This window comes from Octodon degus, unplaced genomic scaffold, assembly GCF_000260255.1.
Source record: "Octodon degus isolate 3935 unplaced genomic scaffold, OctDeg1.0 scaffold00029, whole genome shotgun sequence".
NCBI lineage: Eukaryota > Metazoa > Chordata > Mammalia > Rodentia > Octodontidae > Octodon > Octodon degus.
In genome coordinates, this window is record NW_004524605.1 from 2,677,790 (window position 1) to 2,702,477 (window position 24,688).

Genomic DNA, 24,688 nt, shown 5'->3' on the forward strand with positions numbered 1-24,688 from the left:
AAAAAAAAAAAAAAAGTACCCTGGACTGAAGAGTGAGGCTTCCGGTTCAGCAAGCCTGCAGTGGACCCTGAGACGGCACTTTTAAGTACCTCCTTCATGGGGCCAGGGCTCTGGACAATGCTAAAAACACTGTTTGGACAGTGCTAGGGCCAAGAAACGATACTCCAAAGTGTGGCACTCTGGTATTCTGAGCACTTTACTGGACTTAGGCCACGACCCCACCCCCACCACCACCCAGCTGCAGGGAGGCCCAGTACAGGAGGCTTGGCTGCCCATCCTGGAAGGCCAAGCAGAGGCAAGCAAGCGTCAAGGCAGGAAAAGCATTTTATGTTCAGCAATCACACAGGAAGGACAGAGGTTCAGCGACCTAAGCCCTGCCATCAAAACTGCCCACAGTATCAGGAGGATAAGGCAGGAAGAGCTCCACGAGTTTGAGGCCAGCCTGGGCTACATAGCAAGACTCTGTCTCAAACAAAACAGCACAAACAGAAATACTCACAGTGCAACAAGACCTGGAGGCTGGGCCTGCAGTGCCTGATGCTAACCAAGGGCAGCCTGAAGCTCCATCTCCCACCCAGAAGAGTACAAACCCGTTTTCTTCAAGGTCGGGTCCATCGGACCCTCCCCAGCGTGCTGAGCCTTCTCAGCTTCCTGAGCAGAAGCCCCTTCCCCATTTCTTTCCCAGTCACTTCAGGGGGCTCCCTGTTCTTGGTTGGACTCGAGCTCCCCTTCGGCTTTTAGCTCCTCAAGCTAAAGCTCCTCACTAGTTCCTCTCATTTCCAGGTACAGATTGCGCCTCCGATTTCAAACTGATTTCCTCAGTTTTCCTTTCCATGTTCCGGGAAGGGTGTGAAGTGGGCCAGGAAGGACGACACAGCACCATCCCCTTCTCCTCGTGCACGGGGAGGGCCGGGTACCACGAGGTCTGAGGACCACACCGGCTCAGTGTCCTTTAAGTTGGCCAAATGTTTTTCGTGGACAAATGGCCCAAGGAGGGGGGATCCAAGTGGGCTGATCAGGGAGAAACCTGTTGTCTGTCCTCCCTGCTCGTCCTTTCCTGCAGGTGCCGTGGCCCAGCAGCCCGGGCTATTTCTGCCTGTCATCTTCCAAGGAACCAGCCCCTAGATCTTGGGAGGTCAGCAATATCTAAGAGACACAGAGTCACCTGGAGATTCCCACAGGCGCTAGTCTGGGGCCTGGTGTATGACAGTGTGGTCTCTTCTTTGCACTGGGACCTGAATTCCAAAACGGGGACTAGCAAGAGAAGGGAATCCCATCTCAGCTCACCAGTACCCCAGGATGAAATGTGTTTTCAAATCATTCTAGCATCCAACTCATTCACTCTTGGAGCAAACCGTGCTCCAGGCCCAGCAAGGCCAGGCCCTGGGGCTCTAGGGTGAAGAGTCCAAAACGGAACCTTGCGGTCACCTGTAGTATGCGAGTCCAGCCAGCAGGTGTCAGCGCCGACCAATTCAGATTCCCGATGGCCAGGCGTTCAGAGGCTGCACTCAGACTTTAAAGAACTGTGCAGGTATTTAAGGATGGACATTCAACGTACTCTGTATTGTACGCCTGCATGTGTTTGATGGGAGACTGAATCAAGGGCCTTCCCACCAAGCTAAATATCCAGCTTTTATTTTTGTATTTGGTTGTTACAGAGTCTCACTACTCAGCTCAGACTCAGTGATCCTGCTGCTTCCAGCCTTCCCAGCGCTGGGATGACAGGCTGACTCTGTGGCCAGCTCAGCCTGCCCTGGGGCGGGGCTGTTACTGCCTGTGCTGCTGGGGATCTAACCGCAGCAGTCGCTAAGCTTGCCTAAGCAGGCACTTTAGTCAGCTGAGCTATCTCACCTGGCCCTCCAGCATTTTTTTTACTTTGAAATTGGATCTGGCTAAATTGCCCGGACTAGGGTGGAACTTGTGACTGATACTTTTTTTCAGGTGCCCAGCACAGCAGAGAAACAGAAGGAAAAAGGAAAAGGGGCGGGGCGTTATTATTTTTGAGGACACAGAGAGAATCTGGGGAAGATAAGCAATTGTCTGTATTGAAACAATGGGAGGCTGAGGCTTTCGCGGCCTTTTGGGGGGGCTTAGATATACCTAAGGAGGGGGATGTTTAGATATACCTGAGAAACTGATTGGGGGTCTTCCCTGAGGCAGCAGAAAGGGTGAAAGGAAATCGCACCCTGGACTGAGTTGGAGAAGAAGAGGGGAGGTGGCCTTGGGAAGATGGGCTTTTAAGGGCTTCCACCACATTAGATGACCACCGTAATGATTCAGCAATTCATACTAGGGCCAGAACCCGTCAGTGACCCTCCTGACTCAGCCTCCCGAGAGGCCGCCATTACTAACCTGCACCACCATACCCAGTCTAAGTTTTGCTTTGTTTTGTTTTGCGACAGGGTCTTGTTCTAGTTCGGGCTGGCCTTGAGCTCACTGTGGAGCCCAGACTGCCTCAGCCTCCCAGTGCCGAGATGTCAGGCCTGGCCGCTGCACCCAGCTTTAATTTACATCTTCATGAAAGATGCACCTGACCTAAAAGTGGGTCTGAGGACAGGTGTTCCCTACAAACCCCAGGGGTGCCCCGCACAGCAGGGAAACAGACAGAAGGAAAAGGGAAAACTCCACTGAGCTTTACGGGGAATGCGATGACGCTGGAGCTAGGTGATTCCTCTGAAGTCCTCGGTTCACCCGTGGGGAGACTGGGCTCAGGGACGCAGGGGCTTCAGGGGCGCGGGGCGGGGGCTCAGGCCCGAGTCCCTGGCTGGGCAAGGCCTGCTGAGCGCTGGGCCCACGGGGGAGCCCGAGGGCAGGAGGGGCAGGGGTTATTTTTAGCTGCCCGAGTGTTCCTCTGGCCTTATTTAGACGTCAGGCGACAGGGCCCGGATGGGGGAGGGGCCGCCGCTCCCTCTAACTGCTCCCCGCGCCTGCCCCTGGGGGCTCCCCGCCCGCCCGAAATAGCAGCCGGCTGGCCTGGGCGCTGTCCAGCTCCCCGCCCGCCGCCCGCTCTGGGCTGGCCTAGAACTCGGGCCCGTCGGGAGCTGAGCCAGCCATCTCTCCTCCACCCCGGCCCGGCCGCACCCAGGACCAAGCTTCCCTTCGAGCCCTTGCATTTCGTTCTTGTTGTTTTGGAGTTGATTGTTCCAGTAAGGACGCTGGAGAGCTACCTTCTTAATGAAGTTTTGAGTGCATAATTATGATTAACCATGGGCTCTTGAGCTAGTTCACCTTGTGGCGCAGACACTTTATACCAACCCCGAAACAAATCCTTGTTTCCGCTTAGCTGCTGCTGACGCCCTCGGCTTCTAGGAGCTTGGTTGTTCTCTCCCAGCACGGGGACCAAACCCGGGGCCTTCACACTGTACCCTCAGCCCTTTTTTAATTTTTATTTTGCGACAGGGTCCCACCAAGTCACCAAGTTATTCACGCTAGGCTCCAACCTGTGGCCCTCCTGCCTCAGCCCCCCAGAGCGCTGGGTTACGGGCCTGCGACACGCCACCCGCAAGTCTGCTTAGATACGTCACATACTCACAGCTGGTTTGTTTCACTTAGCGCAGCGTCCTCCGGGCTCACTCATGGTGTGGCAAGTACAAGTTCCCTTGCCTTGTAGAGCTTTCTGCGCTCTCCCGTGTGGTATTTACGCAGTACAGCTGTCGGCCCTGACAGGCGGAGGGTGAAGCAGTGATTACTGCAGAAAGCGGCTGTCTCACGAGATCTCCTTTCCAGTTCTTCTAGGTAAGAACCCAGCACTGGGGCGCTGGCTGGCGTGGAAACCCTACCTTAATGTCCTACCCGGACCATGCGCTAGTCTGGCTCCCTCACTCCGGCCACGCTGGACTTGAACTCGGGCCTTGGTGTGGGCACACGCTCCATCCCGACCCAGCTCCCGGGGTTGGGGGGAGAACTTCTGCCGAGAAGAGCGCCCCGGTGCTGGGGCCTCCTGGCTCAGTGGAAGTGGGCTGTGCGTGGGTTCTGGGCCCCTCCCCGGGGCTCTTCTGCTTGCGTGCCATCCATCCACAGCAGGCACCCACTCCCTGGCACACTGGACCCCGATTCTGGGAGGGAGATGCCCCTTCCTCCCAGCACCGCACCCCACATGCCCGGCTCCCGTCGTCCTCGAGTGGGAAGGAAGAAGAGCACGTCTGACCTGGGGGCTGACGTCCTCCCCCTGGCCTGGCTGAGCCCGGGTCCCCACACCCCAGGCCTGTGAGCATGTGCTTCCTGGTGCTTTGAGAGGGCCAGGCCTTCCCTGCTCTGCCCTTGGCACTCGGCCAGGGCCCTGATTTAAAAGGTATTGCAATGTTTTTTCACAACAAACATGTGTTGTAACCCAAAGCCTTGGTAACCACAACACTGCTGGCTGCACCTCCCAAACTGACAGAAGAGGAAACTGCTCCCACCTACCAGGCCACCCCACGTGGGCTGGTGAGTTACCGTATTATACCAGGCCAGCAGCCGGACAGCTCTGTGGGTGCCACTCTGCCCGAGGCCCCTTCAGTGCACCACCGGCCCTCCCCACTGAGGGGAAAGCACGCAGCCTGCTCTCCCTCTGTGTTCTCCCCACTGCCCGCTCCCCAGCTCTGAAAGTCCCACAGGCCTGGCCAGAGGCAGACAAGCTCTTTGCATGCTGCTGGCAGGAGCTCCTGCTTGATCTACAGAGCCCAGCGCAGACATCCTGGCCTTGGTGGGCTGCCCCAAAGACCTGCACCTCCCACAGATTTGGTGCCTCATTCTGCTCTGGTGGTATTTTTCCACGCCCTTGGTCCATTGTCTAACTCCTGGGCCAGATTCGATCTAACTGCCTACAAGTAATCTGTTTAATTGCAGTGTGACTGTGTGTGTGTGTGTGTGTGTGTTAGAAAAAGAGAGGAAAGATACTATGTTGCACTTATAAGAATTTCCAGCCAGGTATGGTGGTGCACACCTATTAGCTAGCATTGGGGAGGCTGAGGCAGGAGGATTGCCATCAGTTCAAGACCAGCCTGAGCTACGTAGTGAGTTCAAAGGCCGTCTGGACCATGTAGCAAGACTCTGCCTCACAAAAACAAAACAAAGAAGATTCCTTGCTTCTCTGATAAATTGGAGGACCAGGACGGCTCAGACGTTGGTTTCTCCCTGTGCCTGTGTACCATGCAGACCCTCCCAAGTCCATCTGCGTGGACAGCAGCTCCAGTTCAAGCCATGTTTCATCCCATGCCAGCCCTCTGCTCTCAGGTGCTAAGGATCTGGAGGACACTTGGATATCAGGCACACGCCCTATGTCCACCCCCACCCCCCGTCCACCCCTGCTGTTTAGAAATAGCTCCAGCTCTTCACCCCCATAAACCCCCCCAATGTCCCAAATTCCAATATTTTGGCAAAGGGTGCTGCAGGAGCAGAAGCAGGTCTATAACAATGTGCGGAAGTCGCACAACTCCTTTGCAAGCTCACACATTCTAACACCATCCCTTCCAGACGCCTCCCATGGGTGAAATGTCTACCAAGCCCTGGTGACAGACCCACACCCCATTTAGAACTGCGTTCTCCACTTGTGGCTGAGGCTGAAACCACCTGCTGTTTATCCCATTCGGAAGTAGTCACTCAAGTTCAGTCAGGGCTGGATCGTCCTCAGAACACAGCTCTGGGTGTGAGGGGTCAGAAGACGCCTGCTGGCCAGAAAAGGAAGGCACAGTGAAAGGGGGAGGCAGCTCCCCGAAGTTTTCTGGGAGCCCCCAGGTTTCTCTGGCTACCCCTTAGCACAAGAGGTGCAGGGGAGCAGCAGTGAGCCCAGCACACTGTTGCCAGGGAGCCTCAGTGTTCCCTGATTCAGGAAGAGGGACAAATGGAGGCAGAGGCGGGGACTGGCACCCCACTACCCTACAGACGAACAGGCAGGTGAGGAAGAGGAAGCCCCCCACACTCTGCCCATGGGGAGGACTCTTGGATCAGATGGATGGGTCTAATTCTGGGGGAACACCCAGGGCACTCGGAGAGCTAAGGCTTAAGGTGGCTGGACTTTGGGAGCAATCAAGCTGCTTTTTTTTTTTGGAACTGGGGATTGAACTCAGGCCCTTGCGCTTGCCAAGCAAGCGCTCTTTCACGGGTGGAAAGAACTGTCACCTGCAGAAAGGGACTGTGAAGAAAATCACCCAGAAGGAGAACGAACATTTGGGAAACCACGGCACTAAATCAGAAGAATTTACAAAGAAAAACAGTTTAACCAGAGATCTCCACCTGCGCTCACCCCTGGCATGGGCTGCAGGGGTCCCTGAACTGCCGAAAATTCCACGCAAAGCCTCTCATGTCCAGCATGTTGTGCCTTTCTCATATAAGGTACTCAGGGTGACCCTCACGTCATTCTTCCCCCAAATAGCCTATGCCTCCCCGTTGTCCTTTGTATACAACCTAGTGACAGCACAGCCCCTCACTGCCAGCTCCCCCACCTGCACACCCTCCTACCTGACTCATCCTGTCCCCAACCCAACAATGGAAAGACAGGTCGTGATTTCCCACCTCTGCAAGTCTTAAACGTAGGCTGCATAGTCACCCATGGGGATCTTCAGAGGAGGGAGGCACCAGTCAGTGTTCTTAGCTGCACACAGCAGGAGCCAAGCATCCCGTCCCACCCCACCTGGGATCCGAGAATCCCCTCGGGTGTGCCATCCTCTGGCTCCTCCCACACCCGCTTGGCCCCTTACCTCCTCTTAACACTAATACCCCTTGCAGGGCAGTAACCCTATAACGTTGTATGTTTTCCTTTCTTTTCCTGTGTATAGGTCACATGTCAAAAACCGATTGTAACTCAAGAGCAAGGACTGATTTTGTCTTACACCTTTACTACACCTTGCCCATAGGGTGGCCGACCATCTTGGTGTACCTGGGACCTGGGACATCCAGGGCTAGAAGTGAGCAAGTCCCTAACTGCCCATCGGGAGCGGGCACATCGTAGCTAGGGCCTACCTGTTTATTGATTGCTAACTATGGAAGGCGTTACTGTCTTTACCAGTATACTTGATTCTCCTCCCCTGGATGGGTCTTTCTCCATCTCTTGAAGTTGGCAGTGAGTGCACGACTTGCTTTGGCCGGTGACGTGTGAGTTGGCTTGACACGTGTCACTTCTGAGCAAGCGTGCTTAAGACCCCACATGCAGTCCTCTGTACAACTCTGGTAACCCGCGGCCACCTGGGGAGGTGGGTGTACCCCAGGATGATGTGTCTCTCCTTGCCCTGCGAGATGCAGAGAGTGATCACGCAGCTTCTGTCATGTTAAATCACTGAGATTTTTATGTCTTTCGTTACTACAAGAAAACCTACCCTAACCTAACCCTGTGTCTTGGTGACTTTTTTCCCATTGCTGAGACAAAATACCTGATGCCCAAAATTGTGATTTCTCTTATGAAAGCAAAAGTACAAAATAGAAAAGAAAGAAATAAGAATTAGGGAGAAGTTCAAATATTTCCCCAAACTACAAATTCCATTACTTTAAAAATATTTTAATATAGGGGCCAGGGAGATGGCTCAGTAGGATAAGCGCTTGACTGGCAAATGCAAGCATCTGAGTTCAATCCCCGGTTCCACCAAAAAAATAAATAAATAAATAAATAATTCAATATATATACTAATTGATTTCATTTATACTACCAGTCTTAAGCTGTGGAGATAGTTAAGCAGTCTCAGTGCCTGCCTGGCAAGCACAAGGACCTGGGTTCAATCCCTGGTACCACATGCTGTGCTGGTTTAGGAACCCTGGCACACAGTACTGATCACCAAAATCAGGCATGGTGGTGCACACCTGTAATCCCAGCACTGGGGAGGCTGAGACAGGAGGATCACTCCAAGTCTAAGCGGCATAGGGAGGCCCTGTAACAAATAAATAAAAAGATTTATTTTTTGATTTTATTTTATTAAATAAAAACAAAATTATGCTACCAGTCTTCATTCGTTGAAAAGGTTTTGTGTTATCTGTTTTTTGTAAAAGTCATTTTGGTTTATGTCTTGTACTCTGTAATTACTTTGAAGATAACGACACACAGTATAACGAGGTGATGAAATTTTATTTTGTTATGAGAAATAAAAACGATTATGAAATTTTATCATGCAATTATGAAATTTTATTTTTTCCATGAGTAATAAAAAAGAAGGTAAAAAGTAAAAGACTTTATAAATCTTTTTCTATTTTAATAGTAAGTTTCTTATTACAATAATACTAAATATGTACTCTTTTTAATACAAGAAAATAAAGAACAGCTCCAAAAATCCAAAATCGAATCCAGGGAAATCATTACTAATGCTTCTTCTGTTATCTTGGCTCTGAAGTTGAGCCCAGGCGTGCTCCACCGCTGAGCTCCATGCTTGGCGCCCCTTTCATGAGATAAGGTTCCGCTCAGTGTGACCTCAAACTTTTTTTTTTTTTAAATATATTTAGTGCAGTCTCCAGGGTCTCACTACACAGATCGGACTAGTGGCGATCCTCCTGTTGTCGGCCTTCCAAGCGCTGGGATTACAGGCGCGTACCACCACACCTGGTCTCAGTCACCTTCTCAGTGCAGCCGAGGCGGGGCCCAGCACAGCACCCTGGGGATCGAACCCCCAGTCCTTGCACCTGCCTAAGCAGTGCTTTAATCCACTGAGCTATCTGGCCAGCCCTTGGCCTGAAATTTTTGATCCCCTTGACTCAGTCTCTGGGTGCTGGGCTTAGGGGATGCACTGCTAAACATGAATTTTGTTACATCTTTCAGCACTTTTAAAGAACCATCTTCAGCCTGATGAGTTCAAGGACCACCTGAACTACACAGTGAGACTGTCTTGAAAGAAACCCACCTCCTCGCTGCTTTGGAGGTCACATATCCCTCCCTGCAGGGCTGGAGCTCCACTCTCGGCACTGCCCACCTGCCCCAGGACTGTGGCTGTCTAGTTTATTTACAAAGCTTCTTCCTTGTATGTTTAGGCTGCCTGGGGAGTACTTGCTTTGTTCTACATCCCGAGCACTGTTTCAGCGGGCCACACACGTCCCACGTGAGCTCCAGGCACTTCCTACAGCTTGCAGTCAAGGAGTTCACCTGACCCGAAGTTCCTGGCAGGCTTTGCAGCTGCGGTTCCCAGCCCCACGCCCAGGGTTTGGGAGCTCTAGATGCGGGTGGGGCCTGAGAATTTGCATTTCTACCCGAGTCTCTGGCAGGGCTTGGGCTACCACTGCAGGCCCTGCGCCTGGCAAACTGCAGGCCTACTTTGTTCTAAGAAGCCAGTGTCACCTGTTTCCTCCCTTTGCCTTTTTAGCACCTGCAGTTCGGGTTAGCTCTGTGGAGGGCGAATGTCTCAGGAGCGCTCGTGTTCTTCCCATCCAGGACTCCAAAACCCTCTCATCATCACTTCTGCTCAGGAGTCCTGCGGCCTGACTCCTATTTTCTAATGTACACACAGGTGTGCGTGTAGATGGATTTTTTCAAAACTAGGATCTTCTCCCCAGAATTGCAACTTTCAGAATCCCAGTAACACAATGAACACTGATAAAAGTTCCTTTCGGGTGAGGACGTGGCTCCGTGCTACAGTGCTGGCCCGGCATTCGCAAGGCCATGGGTTCCACAGCCAGCAAAAAATAATTCCTTTCTTGGACCCCGGGCCATAAGCCCCTTGCTCCGGGCGTCTGGCGGTCTCCCTGGCTGCCCTGAGGCGCGTGTCCCAGGAGCAGGAAGAGGCTCCGTGCCGGCCCAGCAGCGGGGAGCTCTGCCGTCAACCCGGACCTTATTTGTAGGGAAGTGACTCGAAGCTCAGGCTCTGGGAAGTTCTACCCGGGCTCTGGTGCTTACTAGCTTTGCCGGTCAGACAGTCACTTTGCAAAATCATCCCTCAGCGTTGGGAGATGGCGAGGGACAGTCCTGGGGAAACGCGGGGCGGAAACAGCCCAGCGAAGAGGCGGCTGCTGCGAGAACCCAGTCGCTGCTCCCTCGGGCCCTCAGGCGCCCTTCGCCCTGCAGACAGCCCTCTCGGCCCGGCCCGGCCCGTCCTTGGACGGCGTCCCGGTCACCTGCCTGAGGCCCGGCTGCTCGGGTATTTACGGCGCGGGCCGGCTGGCTCCAGCGCGGCTTCAGTTTCAGGGTGTCCGGCGCGGCGGGCGGGCGAGGAGGGTGCAGCGGCCCGAGCTGGGCGGCGCCGGGCTGGAGGAGGAGAAAGCGGAGGATGGGCTGCGGACCCAGCCGGCCGAGCTGCTGGCAGCGCCCGCGGGACGTACGGAAGGTACGCGGGGAAGTTCCTGGGCAGGCGGGGACCCCAGGCGGGACCCGACCCGCGCCCTAGGGTCTGCGGCAGGTGCCCCCCGGTGGCGTGACCCCGAACTCCCCGAGCCGGGCAGGGGCAGGTGGCATCTTAGGTCCCTGCCCTGCACGGTTTCGGAGCTGTTAGGAACCAAGGTCGCAGCCCAGGGCCCCGCACACCCTGCGTGCCTCCCCGCAGCCCCGTGGGCTGTGCGTGCGTGAGCGCGCTGGGGGCAGAGCAGCCGGAACCCACAGAGCGCCGGTGCCCGCTCCCTGCCAGTCCCTCCCAGCTAGTTAGGGCCCGAGGATTCCACGCAGATTTTCTGCAGAGTCCAGCTGCCCCTGGGGTCTGACAGTCCCGGTCAGAGTGGTGCCAAAAGGCTGTGTCGTTTGCTCATCACCAAGCCCTGGGCAGGAGCACCTGCTCTTATGAACGTCGAGATCCCCAGAGCCCCAAAGTGGGGCGATGTTTGATAATGCCACACTCTCTTAGTCGCTCCAGCCCTGCTTGTGCCTGAGGCGGGCTTTGCCGCCAGCTCCTACCTTTGCACGATAGCTCTGGGAGGAAGCGCAGGGCCCTGGCTTACCTTGTGCCTCCTTTATTCTCTGGTCAGAAAACTTCACTGGCTCAGAGCCAGGCTCTCTTGCTGTCCTGGTTCAGGCCTTCCGGAGGAACAAGTTGCCTAGGCCCCAGCGGCCACGTGGAGTAGAATTGGGCCCCTGGTCTAGCGGTCTTTACCCCCAGCCTCAGCCGGCTACAGCGCCCTTGGGCGTCGGACATGCACCCTCATGGCCTCGAACAGCCTGGCATGTCTTCCTTCCCTTCATGTCTGCTGCTGTCCCTCTAGGTTTTGCCCTGGCCTAGTTTCAATCCCCAGAGGCCTGAGCTCCTGAGTGGGAGGGGACGCTAAGCTCAGGATGTCCTGAGATACCAGAAGGGTCAGGTCACAGGCCCAGTGAGAGGTAGCTGCAGACCACTTTCTTATCCTGCCCCACCCCGGACCCCTGGAAAGCAGGCTGAACCCCTTCCAGTTAAGGAAGGCAACTGGTTGAGAAGGGACAGGTGGGAGCCAGCAAGGGCCACGCTTGCGGCCAGGCCTCAGTGCCCGCCACCTTGCACTCTCCACCCCACACCAGCACAAAGCACGTGCTGCGGGAGTGCAGAGAAGAGCCTCCTGCAGCCAGCCACCAGGAGCACAGGGATTGTGGGAGGGAGTCACGCAGTCAAGGCCGAGGGGCAGCCTAAGGAGGCAAGAGCTGTGGAGAGGGCCGCTGAGGGGCTGTTTGTGCAGACTGGGGGTGGCAGTGGATGCAGCTTCACTTGGTGGGGGGCTTCCCCACCTCCAGGCCTCTCAGTTCCCTCCAGGCTCCGAAGTTCGAGAGCCTGTTGAGCTCTGCAGTCTGTGCCTCTGGGTCTGGCCTGACCAACCCTTCTGGAGGCCACTCAGAGGTCAAGCCTGGGGACAACCAGGAGTGAATCATGCAATCCCTGAGTGGCCAGGGATGGGAGCTGAGGACTCGTTGGGATCATGTGGTTCTTCCCAAAAGCTTCTTCTTAGCAGAGACTGTGGTCAATAGGGTTGCCTCTCTGGGGAGGCCTTGGGAAAAGGCCAGGTAGAAGGTAGAGGCCTGAGGAAGGTGTGGACCTCCTGGGGCTGAAAAGGGGTGAGGAGGGGCCGTTTCAGCCCCAGGTCACAGACATCCTTAGGTCAGCCAAGAAGAGGTGGGGCTAGGAGGGAGATGGCTGGTGGCTGACCCCCGTGTGACACAATGGGCACTCTCCATCTTGTCCCAGAGGCTCCATCTATAGGGCAGCAGCACCAACCCAGCCTCAGGCCACTGTTCAGTAGGACAATCCTACCTGGCTGACCTAAGGGTGCCATTCCTGAGCATGTCAGGCCAGGTGAGAGAGTGTAAGGGAGGCAGCTGGAAGCAAGTAACCCACGCAAGGCTGGTATAGATATAAGTAATTCTCAGGCACAGCCACATGCCCCAGGGCTCAGGGTTAGCAGCGAGGCCCTTTATTCTTCTACGAACTTGGCAGACATTCGCGTGGCCTATACCAGAACCTGGGCTGGGCTCCCACCTAGTGCACTATGGATCTGTTACGTGGCCTTGGAAGTGTCTCGCTTCCTTGTGCTTCTGTTTCTTTGTAAGCTGGGCATGCTGTTAGCCTGGTGTCATGGGGGATTGTTCCATAACTTGACAAAAAGGATGCAGGAACCAGTATCTGAGGTAGCCTGACAAGCACAAGGTAAGCTCTTGAGAGAGGTGATGCGCTATAGACTTAAACTTTAAGGCCATCATGACCTGGGTTATGTCCAAGAAAAGCAAACAGGGATGTGCAGATGGCAGATGTCGCCCTCATGGGTGGGCGTGCCGCTTAGAGCCTGGGTGCTGTCAAGCCCCTCTGTTGTCGAGGGTCGTGGAAAGGAGCGCCAGTTGCCACTGTTCCTCAGTGGGACACTGGGGCAGTGGGGTCAGCAGCCGGTGTCTGCTCCGTGGGAGGAAGATGTGGCCAGAAAGACCTCGGAGTGTCATGAGTTCCCCATTGCTAGTGGGACACAAGCAGTGTTCAGAGGACATTTGGAAAAGAATTAGAGAGGGGACGCCGGCCCAGGACTAGCAAACTTGGGAAATCTGCTTGTTTTCACAGACTATTGCATTTTAAGATAGAATTTCAAAATTTGGAAGAGAATTAGCCCTGCTTCTAGTCTCCTTGTGAAACACACCCATGAATGCGTTTTGCTATCACTTTTGTCTTGTTTTGTTTTGCTCCCTTTTGGGATTTGGCTTTTTAGTTTTTTGAGACAGGGTCTCACTAGGCAATTCAAGCTGGTCCTGAATTCACTATGCAGCCCAGGCTGGTCTGGAACTCAGGGTGACTCTCCAACTTCAGCCCCTTGAGTGCTGGGATTACAGCATGCCCAAAGCTACTTTTTTCTTTTTTTTTTTTTTTAACATATATAGCATATGTGAGTATAACTTTTTATAGAAGTGGGAATGTAATTCATCTGGGTGTCTTCTGATTACTATTTCATGAGACATTTTCCTACACTCCATAGACCATGGAAATAGGGCTTCTCAGTGGCTCCTGAAGGTCCCTGCTGTCCTCTGGTTCTGGGCTCCTTAGCTGCTGGGACCCCTGGCTGCTTACATTCCCTACTCCTGCCCTAGTTGCTGATCACCATCTTTGCTGGGGCTCAGAGTGGTCAGGCAAAGCCACCTTGGAGATGGCAGCTTGAATGGGCTGTGGGAATGGATGTGTGAGACAGTAAGGCAGGAGGGTGCCCTAGGCAGATGGAACAGGGGAGCAGGCCCTTCACCCCAAACCACAGGGAGTGGACACGTCTGACCTTGGCACTAGGTCTTCCTGGGCTGGGACATGAAAGGAAGCCATCCCTGGAGGCCTGCAGAGGCGGCCCAGAAAATAGTCCTGCAAGGTGAAGTGAGCCCGGGCTTGCTCAGACGGCAGCAGCCTGCGAGACGGGGAGCTCTGACCTGCCTCTGTTGTAAGGCCGCAGGCGTACTTTGAATAATTCCTAGTGATGGCCGCCTCCGAGGTGTGACCTGCAACCCCAGGCTTCATGCACCTGCACACACGAGCAGAACCTGTTTAATGACGCTGGGATGGAATATAGGGCCCTGCATGAGCCAGGCAGGCACCACACCACGCCTCCAACCTGACAAGCTCCTAATTCTCTTCTTTTTTTTCGTGTGCGAACTCACAGGCAGCTAGGAGGGGGCCCGAGGGCCTGACACGCTCCCTGGTTCCGTCTACCCTGGAATGGGTTCTGTTGGCCCAACGGGGTGTTCTGTTTGGGGCCTGCGCTGCATGTTGACACTTGTGCTTCTTTTTTGTTTTGAAAAGGACATAAAAGATAAAGTTCAAATGAATTATCCAGACATGGGCTGTGGGGGCCAGGGAGATAGCTCAGTAGAATAAGTGCTTGCCTGGCAAGCGCAAGGGCCTGACTTCAATCCCCGGTTCTACGCAAGATGGTGAAGCTTTCAGGGCTGTGGACTGTGTCCATCAACCGGCTCAGAAATGGAAACCTCAGTTCTGCCGGAAGCAGCTCTACAGGGTCTCAGTGTGAAAGTGATGCTAACTTGAAAGAATGGGGACCCTGCCATAAAAATCATTCTTTTTTTGGTGGAGGAGTACCAGAGATCGAACAGGACCTTGCTTGCCAAGCAGGTGCTTACGCCCCTGAACTATCTCCCTGGCATAAAGTTCTGACAGACAGGCCTAGCTGCGACTCTGACATCTCAGGTGTCACTGGTTTTCGGCCTCAAGGCCTTGCCCATGTCCTCTCGGGGTCCCCACTGCCAGTGTGACAAGCTATCCCAGGTGACCGGGTCAGGGGAAGGACAGGGAGTCTCACCGTGCATGTCTGGCCAGTGTGAGGAAAGGTAGGGAGAGGTAATCTGCCCATCGTCAGCCGATCTAAGTCCATTACCTGCAGATAAGCCGGCCGGCTCCTCTTGCCAGGTGAGTTTTAATCCCTGAGCATAGTTTATTTTGTGTCACTTTGTTTTCAAACCTGAGCCTTCCCAAGCATGAAGGCCAGAGGTCTTGTGATTCCTGCCATGTCTGTCCCCCTCCCTGGATGGCTTGTGCAGTCTGACCTCCTCCCCTCCCACCCATGGGAGAGTCTCCACTGCTCTGACATGAACGTGTAGAAACCTGTGGCCTCCCTATCAGGAGCCACATCCTGGTGGCGTCTAGGAGATGAGACAGAAGTGGCCTCACTTCAGGGTCCCAGTGGAGGGTAGAAGGAAGCCCTGTCACCCCATGCTGAACAGAGGAAGCAAGGAGCTGCTTGGAAAAGGCCATCTGTTCTTGGACACAGATGCAGCACGTGTTCTTGTCCCCCACCTCCTCTCTCCTTCTCCTGGGCTGCTTTTCAGGCCCATGGGATACATTTGTCTACCTTCCCTGAGCACACAATACTTGAATACATTGTTGCTGGAAATGTTCTGAGAGTCCCGGGAACCCCAACTCCCCCTCCTCGAGACAGCCTTCCAGTCCTTTCTTGGGAGTTGATAAAGCCTTCGATCCATGATCCGCGCCTTTCCTGTCCGTTTTCCTAGGCCTGTAGCTACCAGTAGAATAGCGTCTTTACATACGGGTATTTGATCAAGTGTTGCTCTCTGCATGTAGAGGGCCGCTCGCTCTTTGCGCGGTGTGGGCAGTGCTGCCTGGAGGAGGCGCCATAGTGTCTGGAGCCGGACCTCAGCGCTGGACGGGGCTGTTCGCAGTCTCCCACGCAGACTCCTGCCCAGCACGTCCAGAGGTGTCTGTTTGTCCTTCCTTGCCCACAGTGCAATGGCAGGGCCGGGGAATGTGCTGCTTGTGGTGTGGGGGAGGCCCCTGTGCTGTCACCGTGAGGTCCAGTGCATCCCTTTGACACCCAGCGTGCTGAGCACGGGAGGGCTCGGGCTCGGGATCCCAGCCAGGCCTCCTGGGCACTGTGTGCCTTTCCTACCTCTCACACGCCCTCTGCATGGCACACACAGACCACTGAGTGTGTCAGACCACCAGCTCCTCCTGCCCAAAGCAGGGAGCGTAAAAGGGTTGGCAGAAACCCAGCAGCAAGGTGACCTTGCTCTGCCCGGCTCCTGGTCCCCAGCCTGTGGACACTGCAGGGCTCTGACATTTCCCATATGCCGGAGGAAGCAAGCCTGGAGAGGAGAGGAGCGCACCCAGAGTGCCCCAGCCAGCAAGTGGCAAGGCGCGCCTCTTTTCTGTTTTCACCCACTGAGGAGTGAACCCAGGGCCTGACACTCACCCTGAGCTGCCCTGGCCCTTTTCTAAGTTCTCACTAAGTTGCTAAGTTGCCCCGCTGGGTTCATACTTGTGCTTTCCTCCTGCCTCAGCCTCCAGGAGTGCTGGGATCACAGGGGAGGGCAGCGCCCTGCTGCCCCTGGGCTGAGACCCTGCGGACCCTGGGCCTGTCTCTCCTACCCTACCAGTGCCGACCATACTCTGTCCAGGGCCCCTGCCCTCCAGGCTGACCCACAGGCCCTGCTGGCAGCCCTGTGGGGTGACCAGAAGCTCCCTGGGAGTTTGATTAGGCCCAAGAAAAGGTGGGTGTAGGAGGAAGCCATGGAGGAGGCAGGGCGGGTGCCCTTCTCTGAGCTGCTGGGAGGGGAGGCTGTGTCCCAGGCCTGTGTGACCTTGCAGGGGCCCTGGGGTGCAGGTGTCTTGAGATGAGGGAAGTGGCCCCTGGCTGGGGAGGCCTCGCTGTCAGCAGTCGCGTAGGCACCTCGGAGACCGAGACCACATCCGCCCCTCCTCATGCTCCGCCGCCGGTGCACCGCGGGGGGCTGGGCCAGCCACCATGCTTTCTGCCGGCTCCCCTCGGGGCTGGGAGGTGCGGATCACCTGGGGCTAAGCCCGCAGTGCGTGGTCTGGCAGTGAGGGAAGGACCCCGCGGGCCTTATTTGGGCAAAACATGCCTGTCCCTTTCAGAGATGGGGAAACAGAGGCCTGGTCTGTGGTGTTCCGAGCCTCAAGTGCGGGTGAAGGCTGACATTGCTCAATAGTACTCAGGCCTGCCCTTCCGCCTGCTTCGCTGCACACCGCCATCCTGCCCCTCTCCTGGCCAACGACTCCCGGCTCTGCCCTTAGTCGCTCAGGTCTGAAACTGATGGTGCTGGGGCCACACCCAGGTGGAGTCTAGGCAGCAGGAAGGCAGCTGTCACACTGCCCAGCCTGGGACCCGAATCCACGCACTCAGAACCACCCTGCCCTGACAGCCCAGCCCCTCAGCTGGACCGGGAGGCCTCTGGGGAGGGAGAAGCGCACAGGCTCAGCTGTGAGTGGAGCCTCTCCCCAGCGGGGTCTCTGGAGGGGGCTCTGCCCAGCCCACCTAGGGGCCTCAGTTTCCCTATCCAGGTCAAAGTGGTAGAGACTGTCATATACTCCCCAGGGCCCTTCGTTCCCGTCCTCTGGGTGCCCTGTACCTCCTCAGCTCAACCGAGACAGTGGGCTGTGGCTATGGGGCCCGGGGAGCCAGGTGGACTCCAGGCCCTGGGTACTAAGCGCTCTCAGGCTTGCAAAGCGCTTAGCAGGAATACACGAGCTTTGTGGCCTCACCCAGGGTGGAGTGAAGGCTCTGGAAGATGGGCCGGGCCTACTGTCTGTAGGCAAGAGAAGCCTTCCTCAGGGCCACCCTCGACCACACCTGGAAGGGACAGCTGGGCAACTTCTGTCTGAGCTGCTGCTGTTCTTATCTCTCCCACCTGCTGGGCTCAGAATTGGAGGGAGGCCAGGACGTCTGTGCAAAGACCTGCGGGTTCTGCTCCCCCGCACCGGGGCCTGAAGAACACTGGACAGAGCTCTGAGGCACTGGAGATGCTGGGCCTTTGTGTGCTGCCTGCGCTAGCTGAATACCTTGCGTGCCCCAAGGGGTCTGCCCGCTGGACACAGGGACCCTTGGTGGAGTCTAGACAGCCGTCCCCTGCATGCGTGAGGCAGGTTCATTGGGGGAGGGGGTGTGAAACTCCTGATGGCGCGCGCACCTGCAGTGCATGGCCAGCGTCCTGCTGCCTGGGGCTGGAGCGGCCACACCAGCCACTTCCAGGCCTGCTAGGATTGGAAGACAGCACGCGGGTTTTCTCCCCAGCTCTTCAGGTTAGTGGCTGTCCTGGTTCCAGCTTTGGCCCTGGGTCTCCTTCTGCAGTTGCAGCCTCTCCTGGGTTGGCCTACGTTTCCTCCAGACTTCAAGCATCTTCTCGGGGTCTCCCCTCGCTCACGGGAGCTTGTTGGGCTTTGCCGCAGCTCTGGTCCCATCCCATCATCCTTGCCGACTCCGTTTCTGCTCTGGTCAACCTTCAGAGGCTCAGAGCTGTGTATGCCACCGAGGCACAGGGCTCCATTTCCAGCCTCTGTGAGAACAGGGCTGTGGAGACCTGACTCTGCAGCTGGGGAAACTGAGACCTAGAGAAACAAAGTAACTTACCTAAAGTCCCCCCCATGAAGCCGGAACCCTGGGCGCCCCATCCCTCTCCTGCATTCTGCACAGCCAGCCTTCTCCCTCCCCAGCTTCCGGTGACTCAGGAAACTGCCATCCCTGTCCAGAGAACAGTCCGGATGCCCCACCCAGCCCTGCGCCTGCCCTCAGCCCCCTCCTTTTGGAAAGCGAAGTTCTCACATCCCCATCACACCTCACCCATGTGGGCTGTGCTCCTCTCTGTGACCTCTGAGGAGGAAGCAGCCTGGCCACCAACCTGGAGAGTTTCCATTCAGTGGTTGGTTGGGTCCTGCTCAGCCCTGGGCCATGTGTCACCAGGCTTCTGTGAACTTCCGGGTCCTCTGGGCAAGTGCCCAGGATGGAAACCCCAGTCTGCATTCACCCCTCGGATCCTACGCATCCAGGCCTGGAGAGTCTAAGACCTGAGCAGCCCCCTGCCCCTCACCCAAAGACTCCACAGGGCACGTTTGGGTGGCCGTACCAGATCCTGGGCTCACCCAACATGGACTTCTGAAGTGGTCTCTGTGCTCCAGGAGGCCGTGGCCAGACAGGAGACACAGCACTAACCACATGTGGCCATGTCCCGGGAGCCTGGCATAAGGAAGACAGAGAGCCAGGGAAGCTTGGGCTCCTGACAGCGACCTGGGCAGCGTGGGATGGATGTGTACAGGCGTGGTGGGGCCAGGAGGGACTTGTCTTTTGATCTCACAAACTTACCAACAGTTTTTAAGAAGCGGTAAGGTAAGATTTCATTTTGGTTGAGGCAGGCCTTCCTCTGGTCCTACGGGCAGCGGGGGCAGTCATGTATTGTGGTGCTGGGCTTAGGGTTTCAATCTAGATCTGGGTGATTCGGGGGTTCTTAACCTTCTGCTCTGCTGGTCCTCACAACTCCAACCTGGTTCCCAGGCTGGCTGGGACAGAGGCCACAGTATGACCCTGCCCAAAGCCTCAGGGTCGCAATCACCTCGCTTGTAGTGTTTGCCTATAGTGCTCTAGAAAGAGCTAGAACAGATGCCCGGAGCTAGGACCATGGGAGACAGTGCAGTGAGCTGACCACACCGGAGGTCCACTTCCCACAGCCAGGAGCAGGCTTGGGGATGGCTCCCGCACCAGGAGAGGGCCAGGCCTAGACCACAGGGGTTCTTTTTTATGTATTTGGTACAAGGTCTCACTGCACAGCTCGGACTCATAGTGATCCTCCTGTTTTCAGCCTCTTCAGCACTGGGTTTATAGGTGTGCACTACCACACCTGGTCCCATAGCTGGCTCGGTGCGCCCCAGGAGCAGGGCTGGTGTGGCATGTGGCACTAGGGATCAACCGGGGTCCTTGCGCTTGCCTAAGCAGGCGCTTAGTCTGTTGAACTATCTTGCTGGCCCTCTCCAGGGGTTCTTTTTTTTTTGCGGAACCAGAGATTGAACTCAGGCCCTTGCACTTGGCAGAAGCACTTATTCTACTGAGCCATCTCCCCAGCCCCCCTCCCCAGGGGTTCTTGCTCTGTGAAAACTCCACTCCTGCTCACCTTGGCCAAAGGCAACAAAAGGGAGGGGGGTGCTTGCCACGACCAGCTCCCCTTTCCTCCAGCCAGGGGGCTGGCTCCTGTCCCCTGCAGATTCCTGCACTGACAGCCCCTCTGCTTGGCCTGGGCCAGGCTCCGCGCCAGGCTCCACGCCAGCACTGTGGGACAGAGCAGTTGTGCTGGAGGCTCCTGGAGATCAGCCTCCCCAGCCTGAGTGTGCGTCCCAGCCCAGGGCCTCAAGGTCAGGAAATCAGGGCAAGGTTTCACCCTTATAATTGCGTTTTACAATTTTGTTACCATGGTCAAAAGTAATGTTTTTCTTTTTTAATACACAATTGAACATTTTTGAACTCAGGCCCTTGCGCTTACCAGCGAAGCACTTATTCCAGTGAGCCGTCTCCCCGGCCCCATTGCAACTTTTTTCATGGTCTGACATTTTAAAGTTTTTTTTAAGTGGTTCTTAAAACAGGATCTAGAACTTTTTTTTTTTTTTTTTTTTTTGAGTGTTTCCCTCTGTAGCTCACCTAGACTTGAGCTCACTGTGAACCCCAGGCTGCCTGGAACTTGCAGAGATCCTCCTGCCTCAGCCTTCCAAGTGCTAGGGTTACAGGCGCGTGCCACCATGCTCAGCTAACAATTAATTTAAAATATTGTTCATCTATGAAGTCTTTGTATCGGCTGGCACTGGGTTGTCATGTAGATGCCCCTTCTACCCATTTCTCCTTCTGTCAGACTCAGCCAGTGTGGGCCAGGGGTTGGATCAAGCCTCCACAGTGAGGCCCGAGCCACCTGATCAAGTCCTGACCCCACCGCTGCCTCCACTTCTCATCTGTAAATTATTTCTTCCAGCGGCACCGAGAACAAGAGCAGCCACCTAAGCCAGAGCCACAGGAGCTGGGGCCCCTTAATAAGGACACAGGTGAGTGGCCCACCCACGTGGTCCCGCGGCACACGAGGTTTCTAGCGCGTACCCAGTAAACTGGGTGTAGCTGCAGAACCCACAAGGTCCCAGGGACGTTACATCAATAGGCGCGTCCTGTCCAAAGCGGCGCAAGTGATCATCCTGACCTGGCCCTCCTTGTTCTAGCTGCCGACGCCATACCTGACGTGTTAGGTCTGTTTCTGGGAAGTATTTCTGAGGAATTCAGGAAACACAGAGCAAGTACAATAGAGCAAAAGCAGGCTAGTAAAAAAATTCAAGCTTAAGGGCCTGAGTTCAGTCCCCAGTTCCAAAAAAAAAAAAAAAAAAACAGAAAATATGTCCCTCAAAAAATGGGTGAAGAGAGAATGGTCCTCCCCGAAGGAAGATGTGGCTGCGAGACCACACTTCTCCCCGAGGGTGTGAAGCGGCCCAGTGGAGGGGAAAGACGGCTGTGCCTCAGGCGCCACCACAAAGGTTGGGACCAGGCCCTGGAGGTAGCAGCTCTGAGCTTTGCAGGCTGAGTCCTGTGGAAAGAGCCGCGTGGCCCTGGTTCCCAGCGCTCCAAGCCGCCTGTGTGGCTCTGGTTCCCAGCGCTCCGAGCCGCCTGCGTGGCCCTGGTTCCCAGCGCTCCCGAGCCGCCTGTGTGGCTCTGGTTCCCAGTGCTTCGAGCTGCCTCTCTTGGAGGTGTTGGGTTACAGCCTGGAAGCTGCCCATGATATTGCAGTAGATCAGGTTCAAGCTCCAGATAAGCAACCCGACCCGAATCTGGAGGTTCTCCAATCTGTGTATAAAAATTTCCTAAAAAAAAAAAATTTCCTGGGGTTGGGGAGATGGCTCAGTGGAATAAGTGCTTCCTTGGCAAGCGCAAGGGCCTGAGTTCAATCCCCGGTTCCACCCCCCCAAAAAAAAATTTCCTGAGCGACATCAAAGACGCAGACTCCAGGGCCTGCCACAGACCAACTCAGAAAGAGTCTCTGCAGCGGGGCTAAGGGCCTGCATTTTAAAAGCATTTTTTAAAATAGGGGTCTCCCCCCACTGGGCCAGTCTGGTCCCCATCTCCTGGACCAAGCTGAGCCACCAATTGAGGGGCATCTGGCTCTCTGGTCACAGCTGTTGCTGTCCACCCCTCTGTCCACAGCCCGGAGCCCAGGACTGAGGGACTCTAGTTCCTCACTGTATCCAGATGGGGCTGGCCACAGGTCAGGCTTCTCCCTTGTCCTTACTTTTCTAGCCACCTTGGCCAGACCCTGCCTAGGACAATCACCATGACAATAAAGCTGACAGCAGCAGCGCCAGCCTCTAACAAGTCCAGCTGGATACGTGGGGGAAGCACTTAATGAACGGTGGAGCCCGTGAGCGCAGCGCCTCCACCGTGAGTGATGCCACACGTTTTTCTTTTGCAAGCAACAGAATAGGGTGGTTGTCAGGAGCGTTGGTAGGTGGGCTCAGTGGGGGTTAGGAGTTGGTCTCCCTGCTGCCCCAACTGTGACCTGAGTGGTCCTGGGCAGGGGTGGGACGCATATGCCTCAGTGCCCTCTGTGTGCTCTGGGCTGTCACAGTGCACCCCACCACGGGGGTCCGAGGATTAGAGAGCATTGTCTTCAGGGCTTTAGAGCAGTGCTGGCCAGGGTGTACCCGGCCAGCACCCCCAGGGCTCTGCACCTGCTTTTGTTATGCTTACTGTTTTCTTTTTCTTTTCTTTTTTTTTTTTTTTTGTGGAACTGGGGATTGAACTCAGGCCCTTAAGCTTGCCAGGGAAGTGCTTATTCTACTGAGCCATCTCCCCGGCCCCTTTACTAACTGTTTTCTGATTGAACAATCCCAGCCAGCCCAGTGGTGGGTGCCATTCTTTCCTGAGTTCACACAAGTAGCTGAGGCACAGGCAGGAGAAGAGTGCAGGCCTCTGTGAGCTCCCAGCTGGTGTTGGTGACAGTGGTCAACGTTCTGGGAAAGTCTCCTTCCTGGTCACAAGCAGCCCTTCTGCACACAGCTGGGGAGTGAGCAGTGAAGCCTGGGGGTCGCCATGATGCACCCCCAGCCCCAGCATGGGATGCGGGGGACCCGGTGGCCCTTTCCACACATCCTGAGTAGGGGAAGCTGAAAACAGCGGCCAGCTGCAGAGCCTTGTCCTGCTCACGGGGTTGCAGCTGCCCCTCGGCCCTGGCTGACAAAAGGGGACCTGTTGCCAACTCTTTGAAATCTTTCAGAAAAAGGTTAGAAATCCGTCTTATTAAAGAACATCTTCCCAGTCGCATTCTCAGTAACTATATGCTGGAGCAGATGTTGGGGTGAGCAAGTCCAACCCTCTGCCCAGCTGTCCCTGTCCTGGAGGCTGCAGAGACCTTCAGGCCCAGCCTTGAAGAGGAAGGAGAGGCCTGGGGAACGTCCTTGCGGTGTCAGGGTTCACGTCTGTCATTGCAGCGCCCCACAACCCCTGTCCTGCCTGCTTTCTCCCTGCAGCCACTCCTCTCCAGTCCAGCGCACCCGATGAGGCGGAGCAGCACCAGGCAGGCCTGGCCAGGCTGCTGCAGCAGCAGGCAGAGCAGGAGAGGTGGGCACGGCAGGTAGGAGCCGCGCCACCCTTCCCCTCGCGCCCCCCGTGATTTGGGCTTGGTGTCTCAAGAAGGGATTCCTTGGGCTGGCAAGATAGCTCAGAGGTCTAAATCGCCTGCTTAGGCAGCTGCAGGGGACCAGGGTTTGATCCCCAGCACCACATGCCGCTTCAGCCCCACCCTCAGGGCAGGCTGAACTAGCCAAAAAAAATAAATAAATGAAGTTGCTGCACACATGTTCATTTGTGGCCACTGTATGCCGGGCACCTGGGCTATGACAGGGGGAGCAAGCAGGTGGCCTCTCTCACCAAGCCAATCTGTGAGCGAGAAGAGTTGAAGCCCACGGTGCTGCTGGGCTCGGCCTTCAGGACCACCAAGTGTTTGCAGGGGACGCCCAGCTAGGGCTGGCCAATGAGCTGTGAAAGAAAAACCAGTGTCCTTTCTGGCTGAGTGGGGTTGCTTATTTAAGACCCTCGAGGTGTGGAGCATGCCTGTAATCCCAGCACTTGGGAGGCTGAGGCAGGATAGTCACTGGTTCAAGGCCAGCTTGGGCTGCTGAGAGCCAGTCTCAGGAAAAAAATGCATACATAAAGCGGAAGGGTCACAAGTTCAGGTTCAACCTGGGTAGCCTAACAAGGCCCTGTCTCAAAATAAAAAGAGTTGGAGTGTAGCTCAGTGATAGAGCCTCTGCCTGGCAGATCCACAGCCCTGGGATTCAGTCCCCAGGACTGAAGAAAACATGATGTGTGGGTGGACACAGAAGGACACGGCATACTCTCTGCCTGAGTCAGATGTCAGGGTGCAGAAGATGGGGAGGACAGAGGACACTCCTGGCTTGTGATGTAACCACCACCAGCAACCACAGCCGGGATGGCACCTTCTTCACACCACTCTGTCACTCGGCCTCCCTCCCATGCCTCGGCCTCCTTCCCGAGCACGAGGATGAAGCAGCAAGCCAGCTCTGAGGATGTGTACGAAAGTCTGCTCTGGATCCTCTCATTCACTCTGTTTAACGCGTGGGTGAAACACACTTGTTGTGGACCTGTGAAATCCTGAAATGCAAAGTCTCTTTATTTTTTGTAACAAGAAACATTTCTTTTTTATTAATTTTATTGATACACTTTTTGTTTTGTTTTTTGTTTTGGCAGGAATGGGGATTGAACTCAGTCCCTTGTGCTTGCCAGGGAAGCACTTATTCTGCTGAGCCATCTCCCTGGCCCTGCAAAGGCTCTTTAAAAATGACTTCGTCACTATGAGCATAGCCCAGCTAAACTGCTGCTGGGAGACAGGAGCTGGCCCCCCGGTACCGGGTGCTCGGGAACCCCTTTCCACTGGGCCTTGGCTCTGGTGCAGTATCGCCTGTACCCCTGCAGACAGTGCAGGGCTTGGGAACAGCTCAAGTGAGAATGGCTGGGCCCAGGCAGCCTGGAGGAGACCAGGCTGGGAACATCAGGAGTGGGAAGACCTGGCTTGCAGAACCCAGGGCAGAGG

At 55.6% G+C, this 24,688-nt stretch overlaps 1 protein-coding gene across 2 annotated transcripts in view; it reads left to right on the forward strand.

The window, feature by feature from the left end:
* Positions 1-10,058: 10,058 nt before the first annotated feature.
* Positions 10,059-24,688, forward strand: part of Ccdc69 (coiled-coil domain containing 69) — a 31,345-nt gene continuing 16,715 nt past the window's right edge. The window contains exons 1-3 of one of the 2 annotated variants that reach the window (XM_023713219.1): positions 10,059-10,211; positions 20,573-20,642; positions 23,106-23,209. In XM_023713219.1, the coding sequence (XP_023568987.1) occupies positions 10,155-10,211; positions 20,573-20,642; positions 23,106-23,209 (231 nt within the window). In that variant the 5' untranslated portion in view covers positions 10,059-10,154. The remainder of the gene's footprint in view (positions 10,212-20,572; positions 20,643-23,105; positions 23,210-24,688) is intronic. The other variant, XM_023713220.1, reaches the window with a different exon arrangement.